This window comes from Ambystoma mexicanum, chromosome 11, assembly GCF_040938575.1.
Source record: "Ambystoma mexicanum isolate Mex_15411 chromosome 11, UKY_AmexF1_1, whole genome shotgun sequence".
NCBI lineage: Eukaryota > Metazoa > Chordata > Amphibia > Caudata > Ambystomatidae > Ambystoma > Ambystoma mexicanum.
In genome coordinates, this window is record NC_090934.1 from 1,029,936,334 (window position 1) to 1,029,962,483 (window position 26,150).

Sequence of the window (26,150 nt, forward strand, 5' to 3'; positions counted from 1 at the left end):
TCCATCTGAAGGGTACACCTGTATAATGGTGGTTGTGGACAGCTTCACCAAACTGGCCCATTTCATCCCATTCCGGAAAATCCCTACAGCTACTCAAATGGCTTCAGCGTTTCTGCACGACATCTACCGGTTGCACGGCCTACCGGAGAAAATCATATCGGATAGAGGTACCCAGTTCCTTTCATCATTTTGGAGACAGGTGTGTGGTCATCTGGGAATACATAGAGCTCTAAGCTCAGGCTATCACCCACAGACAAATGGGCTAACCGAAAGGACCAATCAGACTTTGGAGGGGTACCTCCGCTGTTTTGCCAATGCCACACAGTCTAATTGGAAAGGTGGGCTAGATCTGGCCGAAGTATCCTACAACAACACTGTTCATGCCTCCATTGGAGTCAGCCCATTCTTCTGTTCCACTGGTCTACATCCTCGGTTAATGCCTTTTCAACCAGTTCCGTCTAGTACTGTTCCCTCTGCTGATGGTCTGGTCTTACACATCCGGGAACAGCAAGAACTTGCACACAAGATCTTAAGTGAAGCCAAGGATCGGATGAAGAGACAGGCAGACAGGAAGAGGAGTGCAGAACCTAATTTCCAGGAGGGCGACAAGGTGTGGTTGTCCTCAAAGAACCTGCCTCTCCGCAATCTGCCCGTCAAACTGGCCCCTCGATATTTGGGACCCTTTGTTATCACCAAACGGTTGTCCTCTGTAGCCTTCCGTCTTCACCTACCCTCTTCCTGGCGTGTACATCCCGTTTTTCACGTGTCCCTGTTAAAACCCTATGTGGTCGATGATTATGGCCGCACCTCTCCTCGTCCGGCCTCTGTTTTGGTACAGGGGGGCCCTGAGTTTGAGGTACACGAGATCTGTGATGCCCGGTACCGTAGAGGGGTGCTCCACTATTTGGTTGACTGGAAGGGGTACCCGGCCTGTGATCGTACCTGGGAACCGCGCCAGCACGTGCATGCTCCCCGGCTGATACGTGAGTTCTACGTACGGTTTCCCTGGAAGCCTGGGGCCCCGGGTCTTCCTGGGAGGGGGCATAGTGTCATGTCACGCGGGAGACTGGGGTCTGCCGCTCCCATTTCCTCCTGGCGAGTCTACCCGCGCGTTCGCGTCTGGGGACTCGCCGGGAGGGGAGCAACGGATTACAGGGCCGGCGGCCTTCGGCGCATGCGCGGAGGTCCTCTCTCTCGGTTCCGCGCATGCGCCGTGGGGGCTTGCCTTCCAAGCCTCGTTCTGGGTTCGCCGGCGCCCGGAAACGGAACGGTTTGCGTTCCAGGCCTCTCGGGCGCCGGCGGCCCATAAAAGAGGCCGCTAGTCAAAGCTGCCCGCGTCTCAACGCGGTTTGCTTCGCTTTCCTCGTTGTTCCTGCCCAGCCTTACCTGTGGCCTGTCCTGGGCCTACCTGCCTCCAGCCTTACCTGTGGCCTGTCCTGGGCCTACCTGCCTCCAGCCTTACCTGTGGCCTGTCCTGGGCCTACCTGCCTCCAGCCTTACCTGTGGCCTGTCCTGGGCCTACCTGCCTCCAGCCTTACCTGTGGCCTGTCCTGGGCCTACCTGCCTCCAGCCTTACCTGTGGCCTGTCCTGGGCCTACCTGCTTGCCTCCAGCCTTACCTGTGGCCTGTCCTGGGCCTGCCTGCCTCCAGCCTTACCTGTGGCCTGTCCTGGGCCTGCCTGCCTCCAGCCTTACCTGTGGCCTGTCCTGGGCCTGCCTGCCTCCAGTCCTTACCTGTGGCCTGCCCTGGGCCAGCCTGACTCCAGTTCTTATCCGGGTCCTGTCCTGGGCCTGCCTGCCTTCAATCCTCACCTGGGTTCGGCCCTGGGCCAGCCAGCCTCCAGCTACTACCTAGGTTTTGCCCTGGGTCAGTCTTCCCTCAGCCCATTCCGGAGTTCTGTCCTGAGTCATCATTGTGTAGAGGGGACTTATCCCACACTAGCCTGCATTCCCCCTGTTCCATCTTGGGCACGTTCCTACAGTTCTCTAATTGGCCAGACAACTAGTTCCAACTGTCCTCACTCTTTCCTGTCTTGCCTGACTCCGAATCTCATCCTGTGTACCATTGGAACTATCTGCACCAGCCAAGCTCCTTTGCCTACTACGAATACCTTTCTGCTACACTGGTCTATCTATCAACTGTCGCTGCACTGAGGTTCTTGGAAGATTCATGGTCTGGACAACAAGCTCTACCTGGACTATGGTTCCCTCCATCTGAGCCTACATCCTCTTGTCACGCTTACCTGGGAGAGTGCCTTTGTGACATTGGGGGTTGGTCCATCCTTCACCCAGTTCCTCTTTTGGGTGGTGGAGAGGCTGATTCCTCGTGCCGCTATCTCATCAGTTCCTGGACTCCAGACTGGCGACCTCTGCGAGACCAACCACCAAGACTACAGGTACGCGGTCCTCTCGGGCCAATCAGCTTGACAACAACAAGCATGGAGACCCTTCTCCCATCCAGGATACGCCAGGTATCACCCACCATTTGAAGGTTAGCTGATTTGGTGCCAGTCTGGCCAGATCTCTAGAGGTTTCTGGAGCATTTTCTGCCTCGGACACCAGTAATTTCTTTCAAAATCACCAATGCTAATGAATAATTATTGTTTTATGTTGAAATAGCTTTTTGTGTATTCCAGTGCCTTAAGTTAAATGCCTACAGTTCTCAAATGGCCCAGGTGTACGGAAATGAAAACATCATGCTACTCTACTTGCCCTGCCAGTAACTAATACGGCCCACAAGGATTTTACATGCTCTAGGCTCATTGATCTCTAAATGGAAATCAAGCCAAATAAACAAACACGGATGTGTAAATAAAGTCCATCTGTTATTCCTTTCTACACAATGAAATGAATCAACCTGCTTTACTTCTTGACCCAAAACCTCTGAACTAGTTGCTGCTCTGAAAAGTTATTATTTGATGCTAGAAAGCCCTTAAATCTTGTCTTCGCAGAGACTGATGCACAGTTCCGCCACCTTTTCTAGTGTTCTTAATAAAACTTTTGATTACCTCCTTATTTCTGGCACTCATACCCAGAAGCATATAATTAGGTAGTCATTGTTATGCAAGAACAATATCTCACTCGTTAACGTTAATGTTTGTGATGCACCTCAAAATACTTTCAAATTATAGATGTTTCATACCTCACCTATTTTATAGCAATGTCCCTCATTTATATGTTGGGACTAGAGGCTTTTTGAATATCCGTGCCTGAATTAGGAACTATGAAAAGATAATGGAACTGTAAATGTGAAGGTAGTGGTTATGGTAGTTAGTATACTTTATACAGAACAAGCATTTTCTAAAAGAAATGTATGAAATTAAAAAATGTCATGAAGCTTTCAGTTTTGGTCTTTAAATGTGGACGTGCACAGTGCTTTCAATGATTTCCTATATAATTCAAGACAAAAATGATCACCCTCTCAACTTCAAACGTTAAGCTGGATAAGAATGTAATCACCTTTCAGAAAATCAATTAAATTCTTTTAGATTTTGCAGTATGCAGCCATCTGTTAAACAGATTTTTTTAAAATGCCTAACTGGTTCTTTTTGAAGGATAGTCTATTTGCTACCCTTTATCATTTTCTCTAGGACATTAAGGACGTGTTTTTGTTTTTTAATGGATTGTCTGCTCTAAAATTAAATTGGACATTTCATAACAGCGACCAATCATTTAATGAAACTCGATAGTGCTAATTGTCTTCTGATGTTTTTGGTCAAAAGAACTGGCATATTGCTCCACAAATGTGATTTAATTTCATCAGCATTCTGCATATTAATTTCATCCTATTTCCATCTCTATGTTTAATATTCCCAGTATGAGTTGGTGTCCTTCGGAGGCGAAATGTATTCCCCTGGGTGGTGAATTTAATTATATAAAGTACGGTATAAATTACATGCAAGTCACTGAAGCAGGCGTTGGGCACTAACACTGTACTAACAACCTGCATTTTGTGTTGGTTGCTTTTCTGCTGTGTTTGTGTAAGGAATGTGCAAAGCATTATTTTGTTAAGTTGGGCACTTGTTTGTAACCGCTTGCTTTATATGTTAAGGTTACTATTGTCCTCAACCTGTGCTAAAAACATAACTGTGCATGATTCTGGTTCATATTGCACTAATGTGCATTGCTACCATGATGAAACTGATATGAATGAGAATGGGGACTACAAGTAAATGATGTACCACCACCCGGGTAGGTAGAATGTTTTGTGTTCTATATAATGCCACTGCATGTTTTGCTTTTGAAATCATGTTTGCTTTTTTGATATCAAGGTTACGATGTAGTAGATGAGCATTTTTTATGTTTGTTTATTGATTTTACATAGCATTTTACACCAAAGCGCTTTACAGAATAACAGTTGCAGTAATGAATGAAGCATAATTTACAAGCGTGAAACAAATCAGTGGAACAGTATCTAGAACAATATACTCGGAGGGTGAGGGAGAAGGAGGGAGCGGTAGGGGGAGCCCCCAGGTGACCTCCATGGTGGCTGCAGTGTCCAATATGAGGTCAACGGGAGGAGGGAGGGAGGGAGGGGAAGGGGGGCCGGGGTATGAGGCGTATGAGGGGGAAGAGAGATAGGGAAGTAGAGTCAGGTGACCTCCTACACACTATGGTGGTTACAGTATCCAATATGGGGTCAACTGGAGGAAGGGAAAGGGGGGGCACGGGTAGGACGGGGACAGGGGTAGGGGAGGAGAATCAGGGGGATTGGAGAAGGGCTTTCAGGGAGGAGCGGAAAGATGGGTAGGTGAGGGTATAGCAGATGGGGAGAGGTAGGGAGCACCAGTGGAGGGGGGCCAGGAGTTGGAAGGAGTGGAAGCGTGAGGAGGCACAAGGGGCTGGGGTTACAGTGAGAAGGTAGAGATCGGCTGAGCGGAGAGAGCTGGATGGAGAGTAAAATGAGAGGAGGGAGGAGAGATGGGGGGCGAGGTCATGGAGAGATTTGTAGACTAGGCAGAGGAATTGAAATTTCAATTGTGAGAGGAAGGGGAGCCAGCCAAGTTGAGAGAGTGAGGTAGAAATGGATTCTCGAGTGCCGAGAAGACCGAGTGCGGATAGAGGAGTGGTAGATGGATTTTAGGGGAGTCAGGTGAGAGACAGGGATTCCAAAGAGAAGAGAGGAGCAGTTCAAGAGACGGGACGAGATTAGGAGTTTAGAAGCGTGAAAGGTGAAGGAGGAGCGGATCTTGCAGATGTTGAAGAGGTGGTGCCGACATGTACAAGAGGTTAGAGAGATGTGGTTGGAGAAGGAGAGAGAGGAGTCAATATGGAGGCCAAGATTGCGGGCATGTATCGAGATGGGGAGATTGAAAGGGGGAAAGTGGATGAAGGGAGGAGAAGAAGGTGAGAGGGTGTTAGGAGGGAAGAAAAGCACTTCAGTCTTGTCAGTGTTGAGGGAAAGAAAGTGGGATGACACCCACTTTCTTATGGCCGTAAGGCAAGAAGAGAGTGTGTGGTGGAGGTCAGAGGTGAAGGAAGAGAAGGAGAGCAAGCATTGGGTGTCATCCGCATAGAAGTGGTGGGAGATGCCAAAAGAAGAGCTGACGGGGCGAGAAGCGAGGTGTAGAGAGAGAAAAGAAAGGGCCGAGTACGGGGCCCTGGGGAATGCATTAGTTCAGGGAGAGGTTGGAGAAGGTGCGGCCGCCCCAGGAGACAGTGAAGGATCGGTTGGAGAGTTAAGAGGAGAGCCAGGAGAGGACCGAGCCTTTGAAGCCGAAGGAGGACAGAGAGCTAAGAAGTAAGGGGTGATCTACGGTGTCAAAGGCTGACGAGAGGTCAAGGAGGATGAGAATTGAGGATTGCTTAGCGTAGCGAGCGGTGAGGAGAGAATTTTACTCTGCATTTATATAGCGCCTTATGTACCATTAGTATGGTCTCAAGGCGCCGGTAGGATGAACGTCCTTGGGAACCGAAGTTCAAGTCAGTAGAGAGAATAGAGAGAGTCAAAGGTGCGTGTGAGCACCTGATAGGTGTGCAGCTGGCGTGGCATTCGTGTGATAGCTGCTTCTTAGTGGTAGGTGTGGTGGTTGAGAGATCCGTAGTATGTGTTAGTTCTGGCAGGTTTTTATCCAGACCAATTCTGGCTGCGTTTGCCATGCCACACGGCACTTGGCGCCTGTGGAACCGCTGGCGGCGCGGACATTATTCCGCCGCACACGCTGGTAGCCCGTCACGCCCACCTGCAGCACTGCCCGTGCGTATGCGCGCTGACGCGGCCCGGAGTTTAAATACAGCAGCTTCCGGGTTGCGTACGCGTTGCAACGCTTCCGGTTCCCTCCGTTAGTGCTGTCTGCCTTTTGCCTGCTGTTCCCTCGCTCGCCCTTGTTGCAGTTTTTCCGATCTCTATCGGGTCCCGGTCCTCTTACTCTTTGTTTGCCTTCTGCCCTCCTTCTTCTGCTACTTTCCTTCCTCCCCTCTCGCTACCCTTCTTTCTCCCGGCTCATCTCTGTTCCCGTTCTTTTACCTTATTCCCCTTCCTGTTTTCCTTCTGCCTGCCTCTTTGTGTACCAGACCTCGGCCTGTTTTCTTGCATTGCTTATTCTACTGTTCGGATACCTTCCCCTGTGACTTCCCGTGTACCGGATCTTGGCCTGTATTTGGACTGCCTTATCTCTGTGTGCTACACCCTTGGACTTGGTTCCCCTTGTGGTATTCCTTACTACGTACTGACTACCTTCCTCCGGAGCACCTACCTATCTACCACGGAGTTCAGCTTCAGCCGACTGCATTCTCCCAGCATACCAGCTCATTCGTTAGGAGAGTCACGCAGGTCGCTCAGGGGTTTTTTGTGCTACTTGGCTTTTTCCCCTTCCCGGCGTTCCCGGGAGGAGGCACCAGGTACCCTTCTTGGGTGTCACGGTGGCTTCCTTCCGTGGGCGCCCTTACCTACACAAAAAAAAAGGAGCCACCAAGAAGTAAAGGAAAGAAGGGTACAGGAAGAAGAGATGAAGGTGAGGAGTTGGGGGAGGGTGGAGAATCGGATTCTATGTTCTCTGACGAGGATATCACCGATCCCGGTGACAGCGTTAGGCTGGAGGAGAAACGCCTAGGCTGGAGGGAGTGTAACCAGCAGTGTTTAATTAGGGTGATGGGGAGTGTGAGGCAGATGATTGTATGAGAACAGCTATACCGAATGGTGTCATAGTATCGCTGTGTTCTGGTTGAGTGGTGGTGTAAAGAAAAGAGTAAGCGTGGAGTTGTGATATGGTGGTTTAGCTTAGGTGTTTGAGATCGGGCACACTCCGATAGTTCCATGTACTCCTTCCGTTCCATGTACTCCGACTGTTCCATGCATTACTACCGTTTCAAGCACTCAAAAACCGATCACTTCCATGCTCTTTCAAACGTTCCATGCATTCCAACCATTCCATCCCGCACATACATCACCCATTTGTTCCACAACTCGACACCCGCTCTGTGCTCTACGCCTGCTCCGGACTCTACGCCTGCTCCGGACTCTACGCCTGCTCCGGACTCTACGCCTGCTCCGGACTCTACGCCTGCTCCGGACTCTACGCCTGCTCCGGACTCTACGCCTGCTCCGGACTCTACGCCTGCTCCGGACTCTATGCCTGCTCCGCACCCGCACCATACTTCACATCCGCTCAACACCCTAAATCTGCTCAACACCCTAAATCTGCTCAACACTACATCTGCTCCATTCTATCATCCACTCACATAACCTACATCCGCACCATGACCTACATTCACACCACGTTCTTATCGGTTCCCCGCTCTCATCCGCTCCACGCCCTCATTCATTTTGCGCTCTCGTCCGCTAAACGCACTTGTCCGTTCCTTGCACTTGTCCGTTCCTTGCACTTGTCCGTTCCTTGCACTTGTCCGTTCCTTGCACTTGTCCGTTCCTCGCACTTGTCCGTTCCTCGCACTTGTCCGTTCCTCGCACTCGTCCGCTCTACGTACTCTCCGTAAGTGAGAGCATTCTCAGTGGAGTGTTTAGGGCGCAAACCAGACTGAGAGGTGGGGAGGAGGGAGTGAGAGGAGACGAAAGCTGAGAGTTGAGAGTAGGCTAGGCGCTCGAGGAGCTTTGAGATGAAGAGATGAAGAGGAGAAGGGAGATTGGTCTGAAGTGGGAGGCAAGAAGAGGGCTATCAGGTGGTTTCCTCGGGATAGGGATGATGGTGGCGTGTTTGAAGGCTGAAGGAAAGGTAGCAGAGGAGAGACGGATGTTAAAGAAGGTGGTTAGGTAGGGGATGAGGAGAGGGGTAGACTTTGGGGATGAGGGTGGTGGGGATAGGATCAGAGGGCAGCGGTAGGGTGAGTTTTGGATGGGAGAGGCAGTCTGGGCTGATAGGAGAGAGGGTAGACAGGTTAGCAGGGGTGGAGGAGGAGGAGGTGGGAGGAGGGGAGAAGGAAAGAGAGGATGTTTTGGCGGAGAGAGAGAATTTTGGATGAGAAGTTAGCAAAGTCAGAGGGAGAAAGGGGGGACTTCGTGGAAGGGTCAGGAGTAGGAGGGGAAAGAAGGCGAGAGAGGGACTGGAAGAAACGGCGGGAGTGAGAAGCTTGTGAGTGGAGGAGGTTACAATAGTAGGAGCGCTTGGCAGATGTGAGGCGAGAGTCATAGAGAGAGAGAGTGATATGAGAAGTATGAGGATTGGTTGGTCAAAGAAGGGGATTTAAGCCAGCGTTGTTCGAGGCGACGGAGGAAGCGACGCATGGACAGAAGGTGAGAGGAGAGCCAGGGCTGGGAAGGTTTGAGAAGGTGAGAAGGAAGTAAGAGGATAGAGTTGGACAAGACTGGAGGATAGAGAGGACGACAGTGAGGAGAGGGCGTCATCGGCCGAGAGGGATGAAGAGGAGGAAGAAGAGTAAAGGAAGAGAGAAGGGTTGAAGTTGTGGTGATCACGACGAGAGAAAGAGGGAGAGAGGGGAGGACTATGAGGAGGGGGGAAGAGTAAGGGCGAAGGAGAGTAAGGCGTGGTCAGAGAGGTGGTCGGGAAGAGACGATACGGGGGAGGAAGAGTAAGATGAGAGAGATGAGATCAAGAGTGGAGCCAGAGGAGTGGGTGGGTGGGTGGGGTTAGCAGGAGAAAGAGGAGGTAGAAGTCAAGTAAGGAGAGAAGAGGGGGAAGAATGAGATGAGGTTGAGAGGGGGAGATGAAAATCACAGAAGACAGGAGGGAGAAATGAGAGAGAGAAGATGGTCCAGGCCTTCATAGAAGGAAGAGAGTGGGCCAGGAGGTCTGTAAATGATTAAGAAGGATATTGCGTGATGGAAGGTGAAGGATCTGAAGAGAAATTCAAAGGAGGGGAAGGGAGGAAGAGATGAGGAAAGACATTTAGGGTGAAAAATGAGACGAACGCCGCCTCTGCGACCTGTCATACATAAATGCCCCTCTAGCTGGGGGTGTGGCACTATACTCTTTGATTTATTATGCCCTGTATCGTGTGATTTAGGGACATCTATTTTGACATTGAGATATTATTAAAGTATTTCCTTAGGTGAATTTTTGTAATTTTGTAATTAGTTCATGGAGAATCTAACCCAAATCATTTGTACATATTTATCTGTGACTATGAACCTTACTTAACGGTTGTGTGCTTTCAAAGGTTATGCCATTGGCGAAGGCCTGTTTTAAGGTTCTCCATTAATAATGTTTAACACCTTTTTGTCCAGCATCTGGTTTTCCCCCCATAGTTTGGTGATGTTCAGCTTTGTGTAAATAGGCAGAATCTGTTTTTTTGATTCTGGTGCTGTTGGCACAATCTTTCTCCATAGTTTAGAACAGCAGTGCTGAATGATTACACAAATTGACCAATTAAGAAAGAGTAGTTTCAAAGTGGAGGTTCAACATCTGGCCATTAAACGTACAAACCAAGTCCCTTAAAATTCATGGTTAAAGAGGACTGATAGAAGTTACCATATCATCCTTGGTGATATGGTTTTGGTCATCAAAACATTTTGGTCCAAACAGTTGACTTTAAGGTGTTTTCTAAGAATACAGTCACTTACATCAAGAGGTGAAACATCTTTATATTAATTGGAAGGAGGAACTCAACTCTTGTGTATCTAGGTAGTGTGGTAAATTACACTCGGGGAAGCGGACAAGAGGTCATTGTTCCAATGCAACTTTTTTAATTAAATCCAGTAGAAGGACTATTCTTTCCCTACCTCTAAGTTGTGATTTGGTCCTATCTAAGAAAATAAAAGCAGAAACCATTGTGCTAGTCTGTAAGTCTTACATACCTAGTATAGCCCTCTGTCCCAAAAGCCTAGTCTAACCAGAACCCTACCACCAATATAACTAACTTTAAATAAAGTGGGCCAGACTAGGTCTCTAATGCCTTGCTTCTGCAAAGTGGGACTAGTGGCTGGCTACTGACCCCCACCTAAAGCCCCAGCTATACGTTTCCAGGTCTTGTGTCTCAATGTATAGTCAAATCTCTGCCAAGAATGTCTTTTGAGTCTCTTGTGTTTTGTAGTACACCAGTCTATGATTTTACCAACAAAATGACGAGTCCTCCACCCTGAAATCCGGCTTTCTCTCGTTCTTGGGTTTGAGTGTCCTTTGCCCCTTCTTGGGGTAGCCTGGCTTTCTGGTTGCTCACCCCACAATGGGGTATTGCATCTCTCACTCCTTCCTGAGGTTGATTGGCCTTCACCCAGCCACGGGTTCTCTTGATTGTGTATCCTATTTCTCACCTTTTCTCAGGGACGGTTGGCCTTCAACCAGGCAAGGGTTCTCAGGTTGCTCACCCCTTCTTGGGGTCATTTGGTTTTACCCTGGTTAGGGGCTTCTTTACTCCTACGTCCCGTCCCCTTTCCTCCATACTTATGGGACATCTCTCCGTCCTGTGGGACGGGACCGGAGCACTTTGTAAAAAGCATCCAAATTTTTTTCAAAAATGTGTCCCTCTTCTCTTTCCTGTGCAGGGCCCGGCACGCGGCCGTAACCCCGGCCACCTTGACTCCGCCCCGCGCATCGCCCATCAGTCTTTTTCTCCGCACGATCGGGGCCGGACGCACTTGCATCCTCGGAAGACTTTCTTCCCTTTTGCCCTCTCTGGCTCTCGCTAGCGTTCGTTTACTAGTCTGTCTATGTCTTTTAAACTAGATTTTACAGACTGTTCATCGTGTCACCGGCGCTTCGCCATGGCGGATCCCCATCCTCTTTGTTTAGAGTGTTTGGGTCCGGAACACCGTTGGGACTCCTGTTTTTACTGTGACTCCCTTTCGGTCCGGGCACTTCAACGTCGGTTGGAGCGGTGGGAGGTGGTGTTCGGACAAACTCCTCCTTCGCATTTTCAGGCGTTCATCGACGAGAAGAAAAAACACCCGGTAAGTTCTTTACTTTTCAGAGCACCCTGGCCGGGGGATACCTTTCCGGGTTCCTCTCGAGCCGGGAGGGGCGTTGATCGATCTGTTACCGGCGTTCGCCCTGAGGTGCCTGTCGGGCCTAATAATTCTACCAGAGTTTTCTCCGAGGGTCTCCGTAAGGGGCCTGTATCCACCGGAGTACGCTCCGAGGCCCCTCCTGTGGGGGCTGTTTGTAGACCCAGTTCTACTGAGTCGTGGGGTACCGGACCTTGCTCTGAGGCCGCTCTTTCGACTTCCCTCAAAGACAAAACCGGGGTGCGCCCCGAGGTCTTGACTGGGCTTGAGGTTACCGAACGGATGTTCGAGGCCCGTGCCGATGAGGCCTCTACCGGGCCTAGGTCCGAGGTCCCTCGTACAGAGGCTAAGGATACCAACAGTTTTGAGGGGCCGGGCAAGGCCCTGTAGGTGAAAGCGGTTGCTCACCGTTCCCGCTTTTGTGGTGACACCAGATCTGTTGAGGGGGCAAAGAAGAAAGTTTCTTCCTTCGAAGGCTCAGTTGGCGGTTGGTATGTCGCAGAAACATTCCAGGCCTCGTAGTACCGGCTCTGCCGAGGTTCCTTACGTTAAGGCTAAAATTAGACCCCTGACCCATCGACTGGGACCCCTGCCTCACTTCCTCACGTGCCGCAGTTCCCCTCAGATGAGGACAAAATGGCGGCCGTTCCTGCCACAACCACGGAGGTCATTTTAGGTACTACCCCTACAACTACGCCATCGGCCCCTGGTGTAGGGTTCGGTCCTTCGGGTGAACCTAAGGTCCCTTGTGCGCATCCTTACCGGCCGGGTTATGATTGGAACGCCCGGATGCCTCTTCCGCACAATGTTTTGTTGCCCGCGGGGGCGGCTCCCTTGATTTATGTGGATTAGTCGGTGGAGGGGCCGGTGTGGCACCCTTCCCCGTTACGTCCCTGGATTTGTCCACCTCATGAGAGGCCTCCTCAGGTTCCGAAACAATCTCCTGAGGACGCCTTTTTCAGTAAATTTCAAGCGCTTATGCGCACCGACCCCATGAGGGAATATTTCAAAGGGCTTTTCAAGGAGATATGTCCACCCGCGCCTCCGGCTCCACCCGTTCCTCCGGTGGTCCCGCTGGCGCCTCCCTTGCCCGTGGTGCCTCCCCCTGCGCTTCCTCCTGTGCCACCATTGTCCCCAGTGGACAAGGCAGTGCCTGACACGGCTCAGCAGGATCCTGACCTGTCAGATGACCCTCAAGGCGATCAGGACAACGAGGACCTTCCCCGCTCTATCAGAGCTTTCCATGACCGGGTGCTGGACATGATGAGTTTCTTAGATGTTACGGTGCCTGAGGCACCTGCTCTGCAGGAGGGCGTGCTTTCTGGGGCGTTCCCCTCGTCTCCTTTGGAGCGTACCGGCCTGTTCTTGCAGAAGGACGTTCTGGCCGAGGTCCGAAGAGTTTGGGAAAAGCCACACTCGGGACTTTTTGTCAATAAAAAGATTGACGCGAGGAACAGGCTGCATTCTTCGGAAGAAGTGGCCTTGTCATCTTGCCCGCCTCCCTCCTCCACAGTGGTGGCTGCGGCTACGTTGCAATCCAGGCCTGCAGCATCCTCCTCCGCAGCGGCTACTCAGGTCTTGGGAAAGGAGGACAAGCTCCTGGACTCCCTAGGGAGGAAAATCTTTGCCAATTCGGCCTTACAGCTCCGGCAGAATTGATTTTGGCGGGATCTAACATGCGGATGTGGAGAGGTCTGTCGGAGTTTGAGGAGCACATTCCGGTCGAGAAGTTGGAGGATTTCAGAGGAGGCCTTTCCGATGCAAGGGTCTTGGCCCAGGATCTCCTGGAGGCTGCGGCTCATCACGTAGACACCTCGGCTCGGGGTCTGATGCTTGGGGTTGATACCTCGTGGCAAGCGTGGCTGCATGCCACTAAGTTCTCGAAGGAGGTGCAAGACAAGGTTCTGGACCTTCCATTTGATGGTAAGGAGCTTTTTCACTCTTCTACTGATGTAGAGCTCACCAAAACCAAAGATAGCACTCAGACGGCTAAATCATTGTCTGTTCTGGTTAAGGCTCCCTTCAAGTCTCAAAGGCCGTTGTCGCAAGGTCGACCTTCCTCTGGTTTTAGGGGCTTCCTCGACCGCAAATCTCGCAGAGTGGATATTCCTGCGGGGAATAACCACCGTAGACAACAGCGGACGCTTCTGCACCTCAGAGCTGTGGAACCCGTTCCCCTTGGGGAGCGAGGGGAGGGCTTCTACTCCCGGCTGTTTACGGTGCCCAAACCCAACCAGGCTGGCCTGCGCACCATCCTAGACCTTTCCCAGTTCAATCTTTTCCTACCCCAAGAGAAATTCAAGATCACGCCCGGCCAGATTCGCTCCTCTTTGCAGAAGGGCGATTGGCTCAGCGTGGTGGATCTTCAGGATGCGTACCTGCATATCCTGATTTGGAATCCACACAGGCGGTATCTCCGCTTCTCTTTGGGAGAGGAGCACTTCCAGTTTCGGGTGCTTCCTTTTGGCCTCAGTTTGGCGACGCGTGTCTTCACGAAGATGTCGGTGATTGTGGCCTATCTTCGTCTCCAGGGTATCCATGTGTATCCCTATTTGGACGACTGGCTCCTACCCAGCCCTTGTCCGTTGGCAGCAGCGGGCAACCCCCAGTCTCTCCTTCAGCTCCTGTTCCATCTTGGGCTGTCAGTGAACTGGCGGAAATCCTCGTGACGGTCTCACAGGACCTGACTTTCCTGGGTTTTCGTTGGAACACGATCGACTGCCGAGTGTATCTGACCGGGGACAGAATGGCGGATCTGTTGGCCACGTGTCAGATGTTTGCACAGTCAGAGAGCATGTCGGCCTGGTGGTTCCAGAGGCTTCTGGGCCTCATGGCCTCGTGTGTACTGGCTCTTTCTCTTGCTCCTCTCAAAATGAGACGGACCCAGATGGCTCTTCGGAGTTCCTGGTGTCAGGCTGTGGACCCGGATTCCAAGCGGATAATGATTCCGGATTCCATGAGTGGACCTGGACTGGTGGTCATCTCTCAGCAACCTGTCAGTGGGCGCAGGGTTCCAGGACCCAGCCCCCATGGTGACGATCACGACAGACTCCTCCCTTTTGGGGTGGGGTGCAACGTTAGATCTTCAGGTCTCGGACCTCTGGTCACCTCAGGACAAGCTCCTGCACATAAATCATTTGGAGCTTCTGGCGATTTTTCTGGCGCTCAAGGCGTTCAGACCTCTCATTGTCAACAAGGTGGTCCGCATAAAAACGGACAATGTGGTATCAATGTATTACATAAACAAGCAAGGGGGAACTAAGTCTCCCCCTCTCGTGGACCTGTCCATCCAGATTTGGGAGTGGGCCGTGCTTCATGGGGTCTGGCTGCTTGCAGTGCACATCCCGGGCCAGCTGAATGTCACTGCGGATGCCCTCAGCTGGCGGACAGTGGTCAGCTACGAGTGGGAGTTGAAGGCGGAGATCCTCTCATGGATTTTCTCGGGTTGGGGCACAACAGAGGTGGACCTCTTCGCCACAGCGGTAAACAAGAAGCTTCCTCAGTATGCCTCCAGAGGGGGACTGGGAACCTCCTCTCTGGGGGACACACCCGAAATTCCATGGCACAACATGAGAGCTTACGCCTTCCCGCCTCTTCCCCTAGTTCATCGAACAATTTGGAAGTTGAAGAGCTCTGTCAACTGTTCTCTTCTACTGATAGCTCTGTGGTGGCCGGCCAGGTTTTGGTTCTCAGAACTTCAACACCTGTCGGTGTGTCCGCCGATCAGGTTACCAGTAACTCCCGATCTTCTTCACCAAGGGGAACAGCAAATGTGGCACCCTCCCCACAATCGCTCAACTTGGCGGCATGGTGCCTGAGTTCACGTCTCTAGAGAATTTGGGTTTGTCTGCGGATAACATGCACATTATCCAGGCAACCAGGAAACCCTCGACCAGATCCCAATACAAGAGTAAATGGCTCAGGTTCTGTCATTGGTGTTTGGAGAAAGAATTGGACCCAAGGGTGGCAACGATTGAAACGGTGCTGTCCTTCGTATCTTCCCTAGCAGAGTCAGGGGTTCATGTTCTGTCTTGCAGGACTTCTCTCTGCGATTTCCGCTTACCTCTCTACAGACCGGTGTTCTTATTCTTTAACCAACTCACTTGCTTGACACGCATCTACCCTCCGGTTCGTAGTCCGCACCCGCCTTGGGACCTAAATGTAGTCCTGACGGCGCTGTGCCATAAACCCTTTGAGCCAATGGCTACGGTTGACCTCAAGTACGTGTCCTGGAAAGTGTCCTTTCTGGTCGCCGTTACGTCAGCGAGGAGAGTGAGTGAGCTCCAGGCATTGTCGGTGGAGCATCCTTTCTTGGTCTTTCACAAGGACAAGGTAGTTCTTCGGACGAACCCAGCTTTGCTACCAAAGGTAGTGACCGATTTCCATCTGAATCAGTCGATTTCCCTTCCGGTCTTTTTTCCGAACCCTGCCTTGGAGGCGGAAAGGGTTCTACACTGCCTGGATGTCCGAAGAGCTCTTAAGTTCTACCTGGACAGGACTTCCGAGCTTCGGAGTTCTTCCCAACTGTTTGTGACCTTCGGTAACCCTCAGGGCAGGCCTGCGTCTAAGGCATCTATTTCCAGATGGATTACCGCCTGTATCATGGAATCTTTCACCGTCCAAAAGCTGAAACCTCCTAAAGGTATCCATGCACACCAGGTGTGAGGCTAGGCAGCTGCGGTTGCTTTTCAGAAGTATGTTCCCTCGGAGTCCATCGCTAAAGCGGCTACTTGGGCCTCCCTATCTGCTTTCGGTAAGCATTACTGCCTCGATATGAGCTCTAGAGCTGGCTCTCAGTTCGGCCAGGTTGTGCTGAAGAACCTGTTTCAGTAAGGGGTATTTCCATCCACCCATAGTTTCTGGAAGGAGTGCTTGGGAATCTCCCATAAGTATGGAGGAAAGGGGACGGGACGTAGGAGTATTACCAGGTTACTCACCGTAGTGACCACCTTACTCCTAGTCCATAGTCCCCTTTCCTCCATACGCCTGCCCGCCGTCCCCTCTAATAAGGTTCCTCTGTTATTACTAATGGGTCTTTGACCCTGCGAGAGAAAAGGACTGATGGGCGATGTGCGGGGCGGAGCCAAGGTGGGCGGGGTTACGGCCGCGTGCCGGGCCCTTCGCAGGAAAGAGAGGAGGGACACATTGTTGAAAAAAATGTGGATGCTTTTTACAAAGTGCTCCGGTCCTCTCCCACAGGACGGAGAGATGTCCCATAAGTATGGAGGAAAGGGGACTATGGACTAGGAGTAAGGTGGTCACTACGGTGAGTAACCTGGTAAAACTCTCACCCCACTGTGAGTTGTTGCTGGGTCTATCCACTCTGCTCCCAGAATCAACTGCATACCTTCTGTGTCATGGCAGAATTCCTTATAGGAGGCAGTCTCTTTGGCTGCCGCAGGACCACGTGCTGTACGCTTCCTGTTCTCCTCATGTCGGTCCCCCATGTCGGAGTACCGATCAGCCCTCGCCTCACTGGTTCAGTGGCATGGCTTACTATTTGTTCTGGTTCCTCGCCTCTGGTTCGGGTGTTGTTTCTCCATTTGCTCGGTCGAGCCCAACCGGCTCCAGACCGGGTTTGACTTAGCAGCGTTACAAGGGCCCTTTTGTACCTCTGCATCCTGACGCCTTCTGAGTTGGTCTACTACTTGACTCAGCCCTGCAGGAGGAAGTCCTTTCTCGCTGCACACACTGCAAGACTTCCTCTTCTTCCTTTTCCAATGTTGCTCTTGCATCATCTTTAAAGTTCAAGCTGAAATGAGATTGGATGTTCCATTTACTGTGTTTCTTGAAATGGTCTGATACAGGGGTCAAAAACCAAGCAAGCCACATCGAAAGGATCATGGGTACAATTGTACGACTCAATCCCTGTATTGCCAACAATCACATGGGACGTTTCACTTGAGAAAGAAAGACTAAAATCCCTTTGTGGTCATTCTTTGGGGAGTCTTCCCCAAGTGGGATTCTGCTTGCACTGTCCCATATGGGGTGTTAGCTTAGCCGACTCACCTCCCTAGTCCCAAAGGGGGTGGAATTCCCTGCATTCATCACAGTAGACGAATCATCAGTCTAATCTATAGCATCATAAGGTTGTTTTCTAGTAAAAAAAAGAATGTATTTCGACACACTAGCCTGGTAATTTCTGTGAAACTGATAAGGACATGCCCCTGTTAAGGTCTGTGCCACATTCAAGATACTGATGCTTACCATTAAAGCCTCGTATGGCAAAGCCCCTTTATGCTAAAGAACAAATTGACTTGGCATTCACCTGCTTATTCTTTCAGATTCAGCAACAAGAGTGTTCACATATCGGGCTTTCCAGAGCAATGGCCAGCTCTGTTCGGGTTTCAGTGGCAAAGGCTTGGAGCCTTGCTCCTGACAAAATGTGCCTTGACCCCTCTGACATGTGATGCTTGAGTCTTAACTCAGCTGCTGCCTTTAAATCCTCAAGCCTTTTATGCCCAAGTGTTCGATAGTGCTACACAAATGAGTATATAAAGGGCACTGTTCACTAGAAATGTTTTTTGAGGATCCTCTCTTTTGTTCATATCTTTCTTTTCTGGATGATTTAGTGCTTCCTCTCCTTTTGCCATATTATCCTAGATGTTTTGGCAGCAGCAGGTCACTGCCAACTTATATTTATTTGCATTACATCTGTAGAGCATTTTCCTCAAAATATCCTTGGAGGTCTGGAAGTTGGATGTTTTCAAGAGTGATAGCTTGAACACTGAACTGTTCCGCCTACTGTATTTTCCCCAACATCTGTCAAATATTTTTTGGAGATCATATCACTTGTTTCATTTCTATTAAGTCTCTCTGGACGTGTATTTCCAATTTACACAGATTACACCAATGCAGTGCTTAATCTAAACTAGTATTGTCTTCTTCTGTGCTCCACAGTTAGGAGTGTTTTTCAGCTCAAGCTCACAGTAAATTTCCTAGGGCTGCCCCTGTGCACACTGTTCTCTTCAAATGTTAGTCAATTTTTCTAATCCATAAAAGCAACTATTTTTCTCATTCTCTGGTCAATAGATGATCCCCCACCCACACTCGATGCCATCTAATTCTTGATCACATGTCTGCCTTTGCCTCAAGCCTCTATGAATTCTTGATGAAAAAAGAATTCCACCCATGATGATATGATATGGCATTTATAACGCGCCTGTACACAAGTGTTTCTAGGTGTGACAAGACAAGGAGAGGAAACGAAGGGAGGACAAAATAACAATCTTACTAGGTGTGCCATTCAGATTGCGCAAATACGGGGAAGAAGAGAAGTGCCAAGGGGGAAGGGTAGGGGGGGGGGGAGTGCAGTTAATTCACAAGTGCAGCCAGCGGGTGACTCAGGTGTAGAGAGAAGGGACTGCAGGGTTTCAGGTACAGACCCTTAAGTGCCGGGGAGCCTGGAGGCAGTGAGAGGGCAACTGGACATGCAGGAGCCTGGGCCCGAATTCAGAGAGTGACCAGGTGACCAGTGCCCAGAGCAGTCGATGCCTATCAGCAGGCGAGACGAAGAGAGAAAGCGAAAGCGAAAAAAATGAAGGTCTTGAGTTGCTTCTGGGACCGAAGGTGGTTCTGCTCAAGTTTGAGAGAGGCAGGGTGGCTGTTACAGAGAGAGGCCCAGCTGAGGAGATAGATCTACCCTCTTCTCTCTGCTTGGAGAAGCGTCTGACCCTCAGAGAGTTGGAGGTGGATGAGCCGAGAGCTTGAGAAGGAAGATTGTTTTGGAAGAGAAAGTTGGAGTTAGAGCAGTCCCAGAAAGCCTTGTGCAGAGGGTCTTGAACTTGATTCTTGCATCCACAGGGAACCGGTGAAAAGATTTTAGAGCTGGAGAGATAGGATCCCTCAGGTTGAGGCCAAGGACAAGTCTCACGGTCCTGCTCTGGATAAGTTGTAAAGGTCGGAGAGTAGAGGCAGGAAGATTAAGAGGGTTAGGGGTGGTGAGAAAAGGAAGAATACCTCGGAGGAGGTGCAGCTGATAATTTGACTTCTTAGAGATGTCAGAGATGTGAGGAGCGCAAAGAGAGGTTGGAGTTGAAGATGACACCAAGGTTATTAGCCTCACAGGATGGAGCAGGAAGACTGCACATATTGGATGGCCAGAAAGAGAGGGAGAGAGGAAAGGAAGGAGCGTGTCCCCCAATGCGGAGGATCTCAGTCTTAATGTCATGAAGTCAGATATCCTTGGCAGCACACCATTCCCGAATTGCGGCCAGGCAGTCTGGTATGAGTGAAGAAGCAGCGGTGGCTGAGGGGCACCTGAAAGAGAGCGGAGTGTCATCCGAATGACAATGAAAATTGGAGCAGAAAGTAGCGATGCGGTGGGCAAGAGATACCAGGTAGTGGTTGAAGAGCCAGGCAGAGAGGTTAGACCCCTGGGGAACACCACAAGTAGAGGGAGCGATAGAAGAGAGTAAAGACCCCAGTTGGACCTGAGAGGGTCGGTTGGTGTGCAAGAAGGTCAACCAGGCCTGGGCCTGATCAGTAATACCAAGGTTGTCTCGGAAGCGATTGAGCATAATGGCATGGTTGACTGTGTCAAAAGTAGAGGATAGATTGAGGAGAATGAGGACAGAAGGGAGATTAAAGTCAAGATTGGAGATCAAGTCTTCACGGGTGTCCAGGAGAGCAACCTCTGTGCTTCTGGCAGCTCTGAAGCCAGAAGGCTGGTCATGGGGGCAAACAGATTCAGTATATAGATTAAGATGGACAGCTTTTCCAAGAGTTTGCCCAGGAAAGGAGTGATGGAGATCGGCCGATAGTTAGCTGGAGAGGAAGGATCAGCCGAGGGCTTCTTTAGGAGGGGTTGCACAAGAGAGTGCTTAAGGGGGAGGGGAAAGTTCCAGTGTCAAAGGAGTGAGTGCAGAAATTGGCCAAGGCTGGAGAGAACCAAGACTTTCATATATCGGACTTGTCTAGAAACATTGTCAGAGGTGAACAGGGGAAAGGAGGAGGAGAGATGACCTCAGACAGGTCAGGAGTGGCGGAGGAGGAGGAGGAGGAGGAGGAGGAGAAGGAGGAGGAGGAAGAAGAGGAGGAAGAAGAGGAGGTAGAGGAAGAGAGGGTGGACGGGATATCTGGAGTTATAGTCGTGAAATGAGAGGCCAAGGCCTTGCAGAGGGCCTGGGAGGGAACAGGAGAGCTAGAGACTGCAGGAGGATTGGCCAGCCCCTTGCAGTAAGGCAATTGGCCAGCGCATGATTATGATTGGTTATTTATAATGCGTTTAAAACCCAGAGGTTTCTAAGCGTGGACCCGGGGATCGAATCTGTGTTGCTCTGCATTGTCTTGGTTCCAAGGCGAGCGTGCTGCCACTGAGCCGTTCTGCTAAAGCTATTTGATCCACTTGTAACTGGGACTTAATGGAGACTATAAGACCTTGAATCTACTGTATCAATAATGCAAAATAAGCTCATCAACACCATCTACAAACAGCATCTGATCTGGTTATCAAGTCTTTCTTGCTGGCAAATTGGACGAAGGCTACTTGCAGGTTTAGTCTATCACCCTTGTCAATTGAAGATGCCAGTGCCAAGTGTGTAAGCCTCCTATGATACTTGTTACTTTGATAGCATTCCGTTTTAATTCACACGGAATATGGACATGGGATAATAGCAGATGTCATACTGAAGCCTTAAAAAAATGTAAAATATCTCACATTTAATGTTGGTAAAGCTCTCCTGGATTCTATTAATCCCTATCTAACTGATTTACCTAGATTGGAGTTTTCTGCTGGCTTACTAACTTTTCAAAATCACAACCATATAATTCAGATTTAAGAAAAATAGACTTTTTGTTGTCAACTAACTCAATAATTCCTGCCAGAGATCCAATGGCAAGTCATTAGATATGCAATTTGTGTGGGTTTTCATGATGTGACAATATAGTTTGTTCTGAAACATCTGCTTCAGATTAATTCCCAAGCTTGTTTTTCTCTGCTTTGTCAAGTCAGTTTATTTTGCATTTTAGTCCATATTGTAAAATCTGCATTCAATTATTTAACTCTTCTACTAGTCTGGTATATTAAAACATGCTAAACGTTTTTCACATGACATTCGACCTGAACCACATTAAAAAGGATTTTAAAGTAGAGATTTGTAAAATATGACTCCTGTGGACATTTGTTTGTTCTTGTTATAAAAAAAGTATGTGGCTACTGTACACTGATCCTCAGGTTGTACAGACATTGAACAAAGCTCCCTTGAGACAAAACTGTTGGCCCAACCACACAAGATCTTTTCTACATTGTTGGTTGATCTAGTGTGTAAGCCCTGTGTTCAGTATCCTAAGAATTATAATTTGATCTAGGCTTTCGAAATGCTGGATCAAAATATATTCTTAATCATACATTTTCTTTTAAATAGGGCAATGCAAGGCATGCATTAGTTGTCAAAGATTGATCAGCAGAGTTTGCTAATTAAAACTGTATTGACTAGCAAACACACATTTGATTAGCAATTTTGTACTAATATTGTTAATGCCACCAAAAGTTATTTGTGCCGAAGATTTGAAATGAGCAACAATATAGCTTTTTTGCATACCAGTGAAATAAGACACCAGTGAGAAGAGTCGGGTCTTGCAAATTTGTTAAAATTCAGCTAGACCTGCAGGTCTGGTAACTTAGTTTACCTATTCGACCTAAGGGAAATGTACTCAACCTATAGCAAATGTGACAACAAATTTAAATGGGATTTCTGTAAAATGGTGCATGTCACTACAAACCTGCTTTGTTTGGCACACTGCTGCCACCCAGAGGCCAGCCATGCACAGTGAAACTCTTATTTGATATTTACTGCAAACAAAGTAAATGTTAAATAAGTTTCAAACATCCCGTGCAAATGGAATGTGCCCTTCATGAAATCTACTTGACTATGCGAGTTGGTGAAAAGACTTTGCGAGCCCTGGATGAGAATCTATAATACGTAAAAGGTTGGCTGCATGAATGGACACAAATAAATACCTATGATAGAAAGGCTCTGAAAACAGTTTTGCCAGCTGTCTCCTGCAGGTGCTAACCCATATAATGCAATCGTAATAATAAAGCAAAGCGAGTCTGGAGGTTCACTACAGTTTATGGTAGCGCACTAGAGCTGTCAATGTACTGACTGAATGGAACTATTGATCACTACTTTGCATAAAAATCTAGTTAGCTTTGTGTATACAATATGTAAGAGTTAAGAAAGTAAGAGACTAAGCATAGTGGACGGCATAGGAAGCAAAGAACTGGTCAAACTAGGTGGAATATTGTAGTTTGCGGCCATCTCACAGGCACCATAGCTGCTAAAAAGCAACAGGGTGTCAAGTTAGAATGTCAGTGAGTACAGGATCAGCTTATGGGCTGAGCACCATTAGCTCAGCTGGATGCAACCAGCAGGTCACAGAACTAGGCTCATCGTTAAAAGCATTTGATCGTGTCATCATGTACATTTTCATGCGTTAACTCGTCAATCTTCAACAAAAAGAAATATAGTTGACGCTATGAGATTTAGATGCTAAACTTTACTGTAATGCATGGAGATGGTGCAGTGTTTTACAGCATCGATACTGTAATTATGCATTATGTAACAACTTACATTTTTAGGAATGGAATTGCATCACTGTCTTTTAAAGAAATATACAGTTAACACATACTAGTCTTTGCCAGATAGGATATAGTTGGCGTAATAGAAATATCACTAAAAGTATCACCCTGATTACTTCTGGTTTGCAATTATTTGAAAAAGAAATTCTTGCCTACCACTCCCACGCAGGCCTTTGGCACTTAAGTGAAGTAGATGACCACTGCTGCACTTTCTCTTCATTAGCAAGTGAAGTGAACAGAGAAAAGAGTGTGAAGAGAGCAATGAGGGCAAGGGAGTAATGCAGGGCGAGTTGTGCTTTAATTGAACAGGGTAACTTAGATAGCTAGCTTTTCTACACAAGTGTCAATTTGTTTAGCAAACCTACACAATTGCATAGCAAATTGCTATGTGACACTGCTTATTTTATGCCTTGGAAACCCTGTGTCAAGGCACTTTTCCTTTAATTCCTGGCTGTATGATGTGCCATGTCTAAGAATATTGCTCAAGTATGAGTTGCATGCTCAAACTACATTCCGTTTGGCTCAGATTTTATATTTTTTATTTGGAAGTTCAGCATTACTGATTAATGGAAAAAAGTGAAAGGATGCATTTTTTCCCCATAAATGGAGGTAAAGCAACTCTTCCACAGCCATGCTGCTTTGAAATTGATTAAACATTGTACTCAATTGTTTTAAGATTCCATCACATTAGAAAAATAATTGTGTGGTATAACTGTTGTTGGTTCACATTTTCTGGTCAGGAAATAGTTTGAGTGAGCGGTCTATTCAACCAATACCATAGCAACACTCTTAAAGAGTGGAGTTATTACCCCTGTAAACTACTTTTTTTTTTAAAGTAACACCAATATTTTTTTCTCAGTTATAGCTTGGAAGGCCTTGTTGGAGATGGCGAAGACAAAAGCCTGTTGCAGACGTCTGAAGCAGTTTCCATAGGTTGCAAGGTGCTAACTCAATCTCCGTTAGCCTCACGTGGTGACTGCAGTTCTGTTGTATACCTGAACAAAGGTGATCGAGATGCTAACCAGAGTGAAATTAGAGGTTCAGATCGCCTGGTAAGTAAAGCAGACCTTTGTTTTTAAATTGTTTGCAGATGGTCAAAAATGTCAAAAGCAAGAGGGAACTTGTGTTCCTCTTGGTTATATGTACTGTGAAGGTAGAAATGCTCCACAGATACTAGTCGTACATCTTGATTTCTTTTTCATTGATCATGTATTTCGCTTTTGTGTGGAGTGGATACCACAGGAAAAGGTGCATTATTCCTTGTTGCATGAAAATGCATAGGCAATTTTATCTTAATGTTTCCTTGTGTCATCAAGCCAAACTTTATATAGAAAGTGAAGGGCAGTGGAAGACAGTAGGCGATCAACCATTCCCTACATGCAAGATGTGGGATTGCAGGCATGGGGTGAGGAAGCCAAAGGATTTTGTCCGGGTCCCTTTCAGTTTGCATTTTGGTGTTTAGGGTAGTCGTGATGTAAATATCCAAGTGCTTTAGAAAGGGTGTAAGATTTGAATTTGGTATGAATGAAAGGGGCGTCTTTCCCAGTGCTCCAGATAAGATTTGGAAGAGGGAGTATTTTTCTCCCTATTTTTAAAGTTGTGAGTAAAATGATTTTTCAGGGAGTACAAATGTAAGTCCAATTGCCAATGACTGTTATAAGCGAGTAAAAATGTTTGAACTGAAAAACTCAAATGTTTTTGTAACATGTATTTCTTTGCACCTAGTTATTCATGCACATTAAAAAATACATGTTCACTTCTTCCGCTCAGGCAGTTAAACTAGTAGTTTCATCCTGTGATACTAGGTGCACTACTGGTTCAAACCTATCCATGGATCTTTGAGAGTGAAAGCAGAGGATCAACATTCTACTTTTACTTTTCTTATTTTTTGTTGAGAGTATTTTTACTCCACATTTTTTTTGGTGGGGGGAGTTTTAGCCAAATTTCAGGGAGTAAAATTGGCTGATATACCCCTTATCTTTAAGGCTGGTCTTTCCGAAAGAAAACCCTGAGTCCTATCTGCAGAATCTTAGTCTGTTCCCAAGGCTATCATAGGCAAGATCCCAGGGAGGGGTTGTGATGTAGTTTTTGCTTAATTTTGAGAGTAGTCCAGCTGCTTCACATTGAATACTATGATGTTGGCCTGGAAAATATGTTGATAGACCAGGGTAGGTGGAGTTGGCATAGTTTCTTTGACCGCACAAGTGAAACTGTTTTCTGTTCGAATTCTATGAAGGGTAGCCATATGAAAAACTGGACCATGTGAAGGAGATTTGTAAAGCCTTAGAGAGCGTGTACGCCTGGTTTAGTATCCTTGGTATTGAGGTAGACAAACCCCATGTTCTGGACACCAAAGGTTTTGTCAGATTTCTGGGTATGACCCATAACATGGCAATTCCAGATTTAGACAGGATCCATTTTCTGGGATGAAAATGCATTCAATGGTTGATGGGTAAAAGGTAAACTTTGAATTAACATGGCAGTGCTAGAATTTGAGTTTTATCATAATTTGTGTGTCCTCAGTATAGTAAGCCCACAGGGGGAGCAGGGAGGGTTTGCAGGCGTGTGCGCCGGGGACCCTTGCTTGACTGCTGATGCTGCCGCTGCCTCTGGAGTCCTACCCCGCTCCCTCTAGGAAACAACATAAGCCCCATAAACCCACCGCCTGAGTGAAGCCCGCGGCGGAAAAGGGTGCCAAGGTGTGCTCCCGAAGGGAGTTGGTGCACAGCTGGGGGGTAATTGCTTGAAAAAGAAACACGGCATTGGAGCATACTTCTAACGTTGTAGACAGGGAGGAATGGCCTCTACTAAATTCCACTCTCTGCCTGATACTCCAAAGCATTGAAAAAAACAAGGTTTCCCATGCGGAAGCAAGAGCCGGAGGGGGGTTTGTCTAAGACAGAAACAGACCAGGTGAGATCTCATTAGTCTCTCTGTTTTGTTAACCTTTGATTACTTCATTTTTGTCAAACTTCAGCATGTTTTTTCACCATGTCATCCCACGTTTTGCCATCAATACTAGTAGCTACACCTGCGCCTCTACTTAAACACTAAAGGAAAATGTTGACTGTTAAGAGGAAAATCCCTCGTGTTGCCCCAACGGCCATACTAGGCGCTGCTGACATCTGTGTACCCAATTTATGAAGACCGCTTAGGAGAAGCCCATTCCCTGATTAATGAAATCCACCCATTCTTAGGCTCTTTCAACGTTCCC

The 26,150-nt window shown here is 48.3% G+C and overlaps 1 protein-coding gene across 10 annotated transcripts in view; it reads left to right on the forward strand.

Annotated features, from left to right (window-relative positions):
- Positions 1–26,150, forward strand: part of AKAP13 (A-kinase anchoring protein 13) — a 1,883,770-nt gene that overhangs the window by 1,268,545 nt on the left and 589,075 nt on the right. For all 10 annotated transcript variants that reach the window (XM_069624282.1, XM_069624281.1, XM_069624277.1 and 7 more), the window contains one exon: positions 23,796–23,988. In XM_069624282.1, coding sequence (XP_069480383.1) covers positions 23,796–23,988 — 193 coding nt within the window. The remainder of the gene's footprint in view (positions 1–23,795; positions 23,989–26,150) is intronic.